This window comes from Poecilia mexicana, unplaced genomic scaffold (assembly GCF_051168715.1).
Source record: "Poecilia mexicana isolate PSO_F unplaced genomic scaffold, ASM5116871v1 scaffold_22, whole genome shotgun sequence".
NCBI lineage: Eukaryota > Metazoa > Chordata > Actinopteri > Cyprinodontiformes > Poeciliidae > Poecilia > Poecilia mexicana.
Window position 1 is genome coordinate 12,927,695 of NW_028263391.1, and position 12,196 is coordinate 12,939,890.

At 40.5% G+C, this 12,196-nt stretch overlaps 1 protein-coding gene across 2 annotated transcripts in view; it reads right to left on the reverse strand.

Annotated features, from left to right (window-relative positions):
- rbks (ribokinase) overlaps positions 1-12,196 on the reverse strand; it is a 35,427-nt gene that overhangs the window by 4,750 nt on the left and 18,481 nt on the right. For both annotated transcript variants that reach the window (XM_015006485.2, XM_088002321.1), the window contains 2 exons: positions 10,951-11,042; positions 6,420-6,608 (listed from right to left, as the gene is read on the reverse strand). In XM_015006485.2, coding sequence (XP_014861971.1) covers positions 6,420-6,608; positions 10,951-11,042 — 281 coding nt within the window. The remainder of the gene's footprint in view (positions 1-6,419; positions 6,609-10,950; positions 11,043-12,196) is intronic.

The window sequence follows — 12,196 nt, forward strand, 5'->3', positions numbered from 1 at the left end:
TAGAGCAGGCAGCACATTTATTGGCTATTGGTCCAAGGTGGTGCAGCCTGGGGTTCGAGCATGTCTTCTGTCTTAGCACATTTCCTGACTGATTGCTGAAGTGTACTGGAATAAATTAGAGAGATTCAAACTGAGATTGGAGTGGACTGAATATCTCATTGTAAGAAAGAAAAAAAAAAAAAAAACAGGCCTGTTATATATTACCAGAATTAATGCTGCTGACTAAACTGAAACAAACTGATTCACCACTTTAAGGAACTGGAAAAAAAAATAATAATAAGAAGAGTGACTTTGTCAGAATCAGAATCCAGCCTAAATGACTGAGGAGAACCATTAAACCTTCCTCTGTCTTAAAAATGAAGTTTCCTTCACTGAGACTGGCATCTGACGCTCCTGGATCAGCTGAATGAAGCTCAACGAGGATGACAAGCGCTACCCCCTTCAGCTCCCCACCAATGCCCTCGACACACTTTGGCGAAGGTTAGATCTGGAGTCCTGTCAGTCAAATGACACAAACACTTTCTGCGGACGAGCCGTGATGCTTTTATTGGTCGGCCCCGTCCGTCGTGTCTTGACCTCCGCTGCCTTTCCTCTGCCTCTTCTCTGCTCTGAAGTAGAAATGTATGATGGCAGGCTTACGAGATTAACAAAGTGTGCTTCGAGAACTTTTCTGCAGCACAGTTAATTCTCAATACTTCCCATGGAGCTGAATCCCAGCCAAGTTGTCGCATTCATACATACTGGGAGTCATTCATTAATCAATGTTTTTTTTTTTTTAATGTCAAAACATGGTGGTGGGTAGCATTGTGATTTGAAAGTGAGGTTTTCAAAAAAAGGTAGATGAAATTCTAAACTGTTATAAACTCAGAGCAGTTTTTGACCAAAACCTTCCAGGTGACTTACAGATTTTTATCACAACTTCTCTAGAGAGTAGTTAAAGTTGAAAGGTTTCCAGATTGCCTTTATCTGGACTCCAGGACTATATGACAGTTAATACAACCACATCACTGGAAAACAAAAGAGAAATTAATGCTGACAGTAAATCAGCGGGTTCTTAAAATACGCAGGTATATGCAATTCCCCACTAACTGATTTTCTCTTGAGCTCTGCACAACATAATGTCACAATAAAGGTGGAAAAGTTTGAAATCATACATTATGGTCTAACTTCCACGTCGCAAAAATCTATAAGTCTCTTTAACAGTGTTGTGCAAACATTTTTACATGTATATGGATTTCTAGGTCCAGAAGCTTCTGTACAATTTACTCAACAATGGGATGCAGATGCAGCTACTGAAAATCCCCAGAGATGTTCGAAAAGTCTGTAGCGTCTTACAGAAGCACAACAGAGTGTGCTTGCAATAAAGAAGTACAGCAGAACATGTCACACAAGCAGCAGTTGTTGTTCTGGCTGCAGACAAAGGCGAGCACAGAGAGAGAAGTTTTATAATCAGAAGAGAACTGGATGCGCCCACATGTTTTGACTGACATGAGATCTTTGCAGAAACGAAGCACTTGGATGCCACAGCAGTCGCCAGTGAGGACTTATAGAAAATGCAGATTTGAAAAAAAAAAAAAAACTGAACCTTTCCAGCCTCCACAGCTCCCCTCTGAGATTCTGCCTGCCGTTCCTGGGTGACAGATGGAGCTGTGTTCAGTTAACTCCTAGCTTACTGCCTCTGTCAATGGAGGGCTCCCCGGGGAGAACGGAGACCAACTGAGGGGCAGCAGTGACTCACATCGGCTTTCGCGCCCGGAAGCTTCCTGTGGCACTTGGCCGAGGACTCTGAAGTAACGAGGGAGGAGGACTCAGAGATCAAACACACATTTAATTAGACCAATTAGGCCCCTCACATGTTTGATCCCCCCTTTGTGCTTTATCTAAGCCCTCTTCCATGAACAACCCAGAATGACTGACGTGGCTATGAAGTGGCAGAGGTATGGTCTGACATCTGTATTACTGAGCAGCAGATGGTGGGTCACGTAAAGCCCACCATGCATGATGATGTGGCAAAATACCATAACCAGGAGGTATTCCCTTGCTTCAGTCTTCCAGGAAGGAATCTGTACTTTCAATCCTGCTCTCCTTGGAGAAGACTGGGAACAATTGGCTTCACCGGACCCACCGGACTACTGTAATGTCTGGCTTAGACAGGACTGTCTACCTTTTGGACCTCCCAGGACAGTGGAAACCAGGCCCACCCAAGTCCTGCAGGAGCAAAGTAGCTCTGTGTGAGTGTTTGTGCTCCATCCACACGAAACTGGCCAGACTCTGATCTCAGCGAGGGAAACCTGAACCCAATTTGAGACAAAAGCGACGGGGGAGCCCCAGAGTTGGATGGTTTGCTTTGTTATTCATCCAGATTCATGGCCCTGACTCAGACCATAATTGCTCCTCCTGTGTAAAGTGTTATTCAGACAGATGCAGAAGGGGAAGATGATGAAACAGTGTGTGTGAGAAGGGCGGCAAATGCATTCATACTCGATTACCCACAATGGAACGTTGAAAACACGAAAATAAGAGGTAAAGCAACTTCAAGTATTGACATAGGAAGTCTAGACACTTTCTAATCAAGCACTTAAAAAGACAGAGCCAGAGATGCTTGGAAAAGTAAAGTGACAGGAAGGACTCAAGTGCTCCAAATAAGATCGCTAGGCTCAAAGATTTGTCATGAAGTGTGTTTATGAGTTGTATTTAAAGGCAGTCAGCATTTCCTGTAGATAGCAGCCAGAGTGAATCTTCTTTCAACTGTACTGTTTTTCATCTGTAACTGGATTTGCACCGACTCTTGAAAACATGGATCAAAATCCCTTCCAGACTGATTTAGGAAAGGATAATTCTGTGTTTCAATTATGTAGTAGTTCTGCAATAAAACAACCCAGAACCCTACAATCTGTCCATAACCCAGCCACTTAGCACGACAGAATGAAGTTGTTTGATTGGGGGGGAAAAGTGTTTTAACAACTAATGCAACAATAATACTGTGGTTTTCTACAGCTGCTTGGATGGTTGAAAATAACGCTTGATTTGGCACTCTTATGCTGTTATCTCGACTCTTTCATGAGGAGTTTTCTCTAATTCTCCAAACAGAGACGGCTCTGACTCCCCTTACCCTGAAGATACTGACAGTTCATAACCTACCCCATGTTTTTTTACTCTTTAAAATAACCAAATTTTCCCTTTGATTAGAGTTTGTTGTGCCACCTCCGGTGCAAAGCAGAACAGTAGCCTGGCTAAAAGTTGCGAGAAACCGCAGCTGAGTCAGCGAGTTGTTGTTCGTAGTTGAATTTATACTTCACAATAGTTCTTTAAAAAGTCTTAGTCTTGCAAGAGATAATCATCAGCAAGCGGATTGCATCATCGGGACAAGTGAGTGATAACCTGTTAAATTTTTTGCCTCGGTGAAAAAAGGCAAAACAAAAACAAAAACAAAAGAGGACTTACTGGAAGAGGGATTATGATGTCCAAAAAGACTTAAACACAATGAGATTTATGGGCCTATCAAAGAACAGAAGAAATGGGTAATGGGGGCATGCAAGCAGGCCCGACCGCAGCTTTCTGCTGACTGGTGCAGGCCTGAGAGGTGAGTCATGGAAGAGAGGCTGAGGGGGGTTCGAGGGCCATTATGAGGGTTAGTGGTGGTAACAGACTGAGCGAAATCGGGGGGGTTAATTCTTGGAAAGTGACGAGTAGATGCTGCTGTACACTTCAGATGCGAACACGCAAGCCTTGTCACTTTTTATTTGCTGCTTTTTCCTCTCTGTCACAATATCTGCTGCGGTTTAAGTGTACATCTCGGTACGCTGTAAAAAAAAAAAGTTTAGCTCCAGTTTAAGAAAATGACTGCAAAGTAAAAGTCCCAAAGGAAAGTATTATGCACTGAACCATTGCACAAACAATAATCCCCTTTCTCTCAGGTCTGATTGAAGATGTGATTAACACCGCTGTGCGATGACGTGCTTGGCTTGTGCAACGCAGACCTCACAAAACCCTCAGTGGCAGGAAACATCGAGCCCAGGCTTGTGTGACGAAAACAAGCCACAGAGGCCGGTGTGAAATGACTCAACGACTCTTTTAAAGATTAGAGGAAGCTGATGGTGGTCACCACATCCACACATAAATCTACCAGAGCAACGGATTAGTGTTCGTCTGAGGTGAAGAGGCAGAAAAAGCAAGTGTGAATCTGAAGATGTCCTGTTTAGGAGGATAAACTAACCTGTCAGATTTCATATGACAGTCGCAAAACTTAACTACAAAGTCTTCCATTTAATTGTTTAGTTTTCTTAGTTAGGTGGAAAGCATCAGTACTCTCTGGTGCTGACATACTTGTGGTAATATTAAAAACAGCTGAGCTCAGAGCTGACAATACTTAAAGTAATTTAAAAAGGAAGTTGCCATCTAAAATGATTATTTAATTTTCATGTGCTCTTAGTTATTGCTGAGGGTGTCATCGAAACTGATTGAACAAATTTCGGTAACACTTTATTTGAAGGGGGGTGAATAAGACTGACATGACACTTTCATAAACATGACATAACGCCTGTCAAGAACATGAATAAGCCTTCATGAATATTTATGACTGTTATCATAAAGCGTCATTCGGTAAATTATGACACTTTTAATACAAAGTTGACATTATTCAAAATGTCTTTGTTATGACCACTTGACATTAACCAAGAAATCATTACTAATATAAATTTGTTATAAAAGTATTACTGATTGCACTTTAAAAAATAGGTAACTTTATGTTATTAAAGGTAAAGTTTAAACAGTAATGATTTCCTGGTTAATGTCAAGTTGTCATAACTTGTTGTGACAAATTGTTAGGATTAGGTTATAATATTGCAGTCCGTGATGCAACATATGGTGTTGGCAGCATTATGCAGGGAAGATGCTTTTCTTCAGCAGGTTCAGAGACCATGAACAGAGCTGATTGGAAGATGGATGGAGCAACTGAGAAATGTGAAGTTTGTGGCTACAAAGATTTGAGGACAACCCCAAGCATCCAGCCAGAGCGGCCCAGTCAAAGTCCAGACATAAATCCAATTGAGAATATGTGGCAAAAGTTGGAAATAGATGTTCAAAGACAGTGTCTTATCTGACAAAGTTGAGCTGTCTTGCAAAGAAAAAAAAATCAGTCTCCACATGAGAAAAACATGTTGCATTCATTTCTAAAAAGTACTTTTTGATGGGGGCTGAAAATCTTTTCAGATTTTTAATGGATAAAAAATCTTCAAAGTCATGTATAATTTTTGACATAATTTTGTGTTGGTCAATCACATAAAATCTCAACAAAACACATCAAACTTTGAAGTTGGGAACCCAAAGAAAAATCAATTATGGATGATCCACAAGATCTTAACCTCAAAGGAGAAACTTTTTTCAGGTTGTTTATTTGACACTACAAAAGACAGCTTTTTTAGTGGGAAAAACACTTAGTAGACTCACTTTGTAATTTGCATTTCTAAACTATACACCTGCACAACTCTACATGAACAAGCTTGCAATTAAAGAGACCTGGCAGACCTCAACGAGCTGCTGCAGCTGATTGACAGGAGACATCAGAGCTGTCCGCTCAGATGGCAGTCCTTATCTCATAGGGAAATGTAAAGGTGGAGATTTTCTCATTTCATCTTGGACAACTGGGTTTGTATGATGGTCCATCATTTACAGATTCATACTGTTTCTCTCCACCGAGCAAAAAGTTTTGAACTTCTTATTTCCAACTCAGTGGCATGAACAGTGAATACTATAGACCCCATTCTGACTAGGCCAGTTATGTAAACTAAAAGAATAAACTAAATACGACTACATTCTTTTAAAACTGATCTATCAACTGATACAGGAATCTGATATTTCTACAGATTGAATATAACACCTTAAAACTGCCCCAATAGAAACAGAGGAGCTGTGTCAAAGGGTTAATTTTGTCCTATTTCTGAATAATACTTCTATAATTTTCCTATAAAACCATTTGAACAGCGAAGCTGTTGTGTTCGGATCACGTTTATTATACGAGATGTTTGACTCGGAAAGGTTCTCTTCAATATTTATTCAACATTAATATGATTCTTTTTTCTGATCACATTTTTTGAAACTGACTGTAAAAGGCTTAGTTTGTAGTTTTGAATAATTAAATAAGTTATTTTAAGAAATGCAGTGAAAATGTCCCATTTGAAGTTATGATTATCAAGAAGAGCGTAAATAATAGTTCTCTAAAGATAAATAATCTTATTTTATCTTTAGAGAATAATAAGAAAGAAATATAAACCAAAAACTGTATTTATCGATGTATAGTTTCCTTCAAAGTGGCAAAACGATAAAATATCCATGAGATTATGACATAAAAGAAAAAAAAACTTCAAGAGGTATAAATCCATTCACATGACAAGTCATATAACTATGTGTCTTTTCCTTACTGTTGTGTCCACTGCTTTGACCGCAGTAGATGGCACATGTGTCGAAGTTTTATCCTGTGCCTTAAGCACCACACAGCCTTGGGGTCCCAAAGTGATGATGACTGCCGTGCAGCCTCGCCTCAGGAGCTCCTGAGCGGCGTGATGAGCATCCTCCACATTATTCACCGAGTAGCCGGTCAGCAGCTCTGCCTGCAAGGACGCAACCGGGAGAAATTGGACAGCTTTTAGGTCAAGGAGAGAAGTTAGTCACACGTTAGGAATTAAAATGAAAGGTCAGAAAAAACCCATACTGGTGGGGGATACTGGGAGGACGAGTAAAACCCTTGGTTAGGGAAATTCCCCGAGATAAAACAGCAAGGCAGCAGCGCGTGGTGTTTAGTGTGCAAGTTAGCAAAGCTTTGTTTTCTGCCTTTTGTCATTTAATAAACACAGTAAAATATATTACAGTAATTTATGTCAACATGTCTCTAATTAGTAGCAGCTCACTGTTATGAGTCAGCCTTTTAATTACACAGTGGTCGTGGTCAGAAAGACCCATAAAACCCTCTGTGGAAGGCTTTCAGAGCTGGACAACAGTCTGCGTGCCTCAAATTCTCCCAGGGAAGAAGATCCTGTGATGTCACCCAGCTCCAGAATGATAAAACAGTGATAAAGCAGGACCTGATGGGAATCAAAGAAGGCTGGAACCACGGCAGCCATCTTTAGTATTGATTTCTGCACAGACAGAGCTCCTGTTTGTTATGTTTCCCCAACAAACTGGTGTTTGTGGAAAAAAAAAAAAAGATGCTAAATGACATGCACAGTCTCATATGCTGAGTTCAGCATGTGTTTGCTATTATTTCCCTGGTGAGTGGAGCAGCACTGCAACATAATTACTCATTATTTCTACCACGGTACTGGATATCAAACAGAAGAAAGCTAAATCATAATTCAGTTGTAGTTGTATCACTTCGACACTATGAATCAAGATAAAACTTCTTTGGGTTTAAAAAAAAAGATCAAAAGATGCCAGAGGAATGCAATTACAGACAGTTTTGGTTCTTTGAAGCTACACTGAAGGACAAACACAGAATTTACTTTTCTCATTTTTGCCACAGTTCAACCACAAATCTGAATGTGATTTACTGGAATAAACCAACAAAAAGTACATTATATCTGTGAAGTGGAAGAAACAGAATGCGCAGTGCGGTTCGACGAATGAAAATCGGACCCAGTCTGACTGAACTTAAACTATTTCACAGAGAAAAATGAAGCTGCAGTGGCTTTACAAAGAATTAGCTCAGTGGAGGCTGGAAGCAAATGCACATTTTTCATATTTTTAAAGGCGCTATTGAGCAATCTTAATTTTAAAAGCAAAGATAGAGACTTCGTATCGCTAAGCTAGTAAAATATGTTATAAAAATGGCATCAATATTCAACATAAATTTGACACTGAGTTGCAGGTGAAGATTGGTGAAGTGCTGCTTGTGACCACTTTACTATTATGTATTAAAGCGTGTGCGAGAGAATCTGTGTCAGACCTGATGGTCCTCAGGTAGAGATCAAAGGTGGTTTCCCTGACTATTAAACCCGTCAGCATGGTATGTTGGCTGAGGATCAAAGGGCGCCTTGCACTTTGTCATCCCAAAGCCTTTCTTTCTCTCCTCGGTACCCCGAGCAGGGGGCACGTCGCCGTGAGACGCGCCTGTCTGTGCACGGTGCGTGTCGGCTACGGCGTCCGGACGGGAGGGTCAACCAGCGGCTGACACGCGTGGGGATCTGCCCGCTTAGATTCACCCAAACTGAGATCTGTCAGAGAGTCAGAGTAAGCGGTGATCTGGGACAGCTCAAAAATAAACCGGTGCTTTCAGAGCCCGCAGCCAACTCGAATGCCAAAGGAGAAAAAGAACCGTTTTGTTAGTCATCGGCTTCACACCAGGGCAGGGAATCAATCTACCTCCCTCTGTGTTCAGAAATATGAGCAGAATTACAGCTCTCTCACTGTTCAGGCATACCGGTGTGTGTGTGTGTGTGTGTGCGTGTGTGTGTGTGTGTTTGTGTTAGTGCATGTGTTTGCGTGCACACACAAACACAAGAGGACCTGTTCTCTTTAAAGCATATGCACTAAAAATCTGCTAACAGTGTGGGTGTATTTAAAGGAAGGTACATGTTTATGCATTAAAAAAACAAAACAAGGCTGTTGTTACAGGTTTTTATACCATTATTTTTTGTGTGTTTTTTAATCACTTAAAAAACTGCAAATGTAAAAGAAAAATGCTAAAATGACTATTTAGTTGGGATTTAAATCAGTGTGCCTTCATGAAAGGGTTGTACACTTTAATACATTTCATGAGGGCAATTTTTAAAATCACTTCCTAATTAAATTATCCTTCTGAAGCTAATAGATCTAAAAGGAAACTCAGACCTTTCAAGTGACAAGCTCCATAATTTAGAGCGCCTGGTGACATATCAGTTTGTAAAGACCAGAAACAGTAGCGCACGAGAACGAAACTGAATCTAGTGCCTTGAGAAGATATTCATATTCCTTGCTCATTTTCAGAATTTGATACATCACAGCCATAAACCTCAACTAGCTCTACATAATTTGATGAACAAACATAAAGTAGTTGTGAAGAGGAATGAAAATGCCACAAGAACTTCAGAACTTTTTCTCAGACTGCATGTGATGGCCATTTGTGTTAAAATCTCTTCCACTCAAATCTCTTTGCACATGTAATTGATACTTTTCCCCATTCCTCTGCAAAATAGTCAGCTTGGATGGAAAATATCTGGAAGGATCAATGGCTGAGCTTTTGGGTCTTGATCCAGGTGAGATGCAAATGGCGGTCATGGATGCCAGAAATAATATCCAGCTTAAATCTCAGCAACATTCGCAGTATTTCTGGAATCAGACAACTTTTAAAAATCTTCATTAGATTTAGTTTAAACTTTACCTTTAATAACATAAAGATACCTCATTTTTAAAGTGCAATCAGTAATTCTTTTATAACAAATTTATGTCAGTAATGATTTCTTGGTTAATGTCAAGTTGTCATAACAAAGACATTTTGAATAATGTCAACTTTGTATTAAAAGTGTCATAATTTACCGAATGACGCTTTATGACAACAGTCATAAATATTCATGAAGGCTTATTCATGTTCATGACAGGTGTTATGTCATGTTTATGACGGTGTCATGACAGTCTTATTCAACCCCCTTCAAATAAAGTGTTACCAAAAAATGTGGCTCATATTCAATAAAAGACTAAACAAATTATGAAATTATCCATTTAACTTTATACCAAAAAATAATAAATCTTTGGAATTCTATGTAAAGCATCAAATCTTTATCTTGGAATATATTGCAGCTTGTCTAGCTAGATCAAAAATGATCTGAAATCATCTGACTGCATGACAAACACCTACTCCCGGGTGGGATGTTTTAGTGCTCTTTCAACCTCTTCCCCCCACACAGTAAATAATATGACAGTACCTCCATGACCTGACAATCGGAGGGGGGGGAAGAGAGGAGACATGTTTCGTTTTCGTCAACTCTCCCTTTCATGTTCCCACACCTGGCGACAGCACCTCGACGCCCCGCATCACCACATCAAATAAAGAAACCCAGTTAAACTGACATCCACCTCATCCCCAGAGGGGGGTGACTAACTCCGCCAAAGAGCACATCTGCCCTGTTGTTTTTACTACCATTCCCATCAGTCCCTGCCCCCTGCAGCTCGTCTGTTATCGCCTGACAGTTAGCGTTCAGGGCGTCTTGGCGTACGTTTTCTGGAGACGTGCTTGTTGTCTTTCTGAAAGCTGTGAGTTTATTTGGCTCAATAGATGATTTATAGATGGGCTGACAGGAGTTCATGAAGCAGGAAGCACATATGCATCTGTGTTCAGAGGTTCATTTTCAACTCACATCTCAGTTTACGTCTGATGTTGCCATTTGGAGATCTTCAAATATATGTTGTTTGGAATGTAAGAGGCAATATTTCAAGCAATATAAATGAAAAAAAGAGTTTAATTTCTTAAATTATCACTGTGCGCTGGAGCTTTTTTGTGCATCGATCAGGTGGACATTTAAAACCCACCATTTTCCAGCCAGAAATAATTCAGAATCAGCTGTCCTAATTTAATTTTCTGCCAAATTTACAGACTTTTTCAAATTCATTTTCCATTGCTGCCAAAGTAAGAGCTGTCACAAAGTTTATGTTTGGACTCCACCGAGAGTGCCCCATGTCACCGATCCTGAATGAGTAAAAAAGGGGATTAAAGTGATTTTAACATGGTCCTTGATTCTAAATATGGTCTGAGTGCTTCTGAATTTGCTGATTTATTGTGATTTTCACACACAGCCATCCCCGGGGTTCACCCAGCCAGTTTATGTGTTGCTATTGTTCAAAGGGGTGACCAGGCAGAGTTAAACAGAATTGCTGTGTATGACAATTTCAGATTTTTGTGCATGCATGTCTGAGAAAGATGGAGTGATGGTGCATGGAAGTAAACAGTAGCATGATCCATGAGTGTTATTTGTGATTCTTCACCTCGGACTCATTACAGCAAAACACATCAGAGACCCTGTAGAAACCGAAATCCAAGTCAGGAATGGCTGGCGCTGGGTTGAAGATCGTCCTTACTGCAATAAGAAACAAAAACGGTCCGTTTCATTGATTACTGCATCAAACGTCAGAACTGATAGCTTGAGCAGAGCTCGAAAAATGCAAATGTTCAAAATAATCCAGCCGGTTATACAGCTGTCAGCTTGTTTTTGAAAGGATTTTAACAGTTTCACTTGGTGAGATCTTTTGTCTTCTCCTTTTCTGAGTCTCGCTGCCAAGACATCTTAATTAAACCTTCACTTGGAACAAAGGCTTGCAGGCGACCGCTGGGGATTGCTCTGGAAAGCAAAGCTCAAGTGGAAGAGCTGCTATAAAAAGAAACCCTTTAAACAATTAAATTAGCACTCTGTGAGAAAAAGAGAATAAACGGTGAAAAGATCTCGCATCTAGCAACATTTAGCAGGTTTGCGTGAGGAGACAAACTTCAACATGAGGTGTGCATATGACCATGTGTATGTGCGTGTGTATGTCTGTGTGTGGGTGTTACGCGAGTTGTGACCCTCTCCGCATGTATATGAGAGTGAATTTGTGTGTCACAAGTAATCCTCTGTATGTGTTGCAAATCACTGTCTAATGCATATTCATGAGAGCATTAATGCGTCTAATACCACGATTTCTGTGTATGTGCGAGGATAAGCCCAGCCTGACGAGGCGATTAATTCCGATATCTCTGTGTACAAAATAAAGCCTTGCGCGAGTCTGAGAGTTGGAGGGAAATATACATATCAACGCTGGTGACATCAAAGTCTGTTGTGCAGAAGTGTGTGTGCATGCGTGTTTGCGTGGGCCCAGAAGAGAGCAGATGCGTGGGTTTGCACAGGGCTTTGGCCACCTGGCACTTTGAGGTGGATGCTCGGCTGATGGGGAGTAAAAGTGGAAATAATGTCTGTTTCAGCGGACATGAAATACTTCTACTGTATTTGCACTCATGATCTAAGGAGACCCAACTCTTTTCAGTCTTCCTATCTCAACTTCGGACTGACTAGTTTTCAAGACAAGCACACAAGAAACACAGAGAAAGTGATTCCTCTGAGTATGTAAAACAAAAAGATCTTTGTGAATCTGTCTGCCGAAGCAAATGCTGTTAGAAATGGTCAGTTCATTACTCTGTCTATCCTTCTTAACGTTGCTATTCAGTTGCATTATGATGTTAAATTAACATGGATTCTGC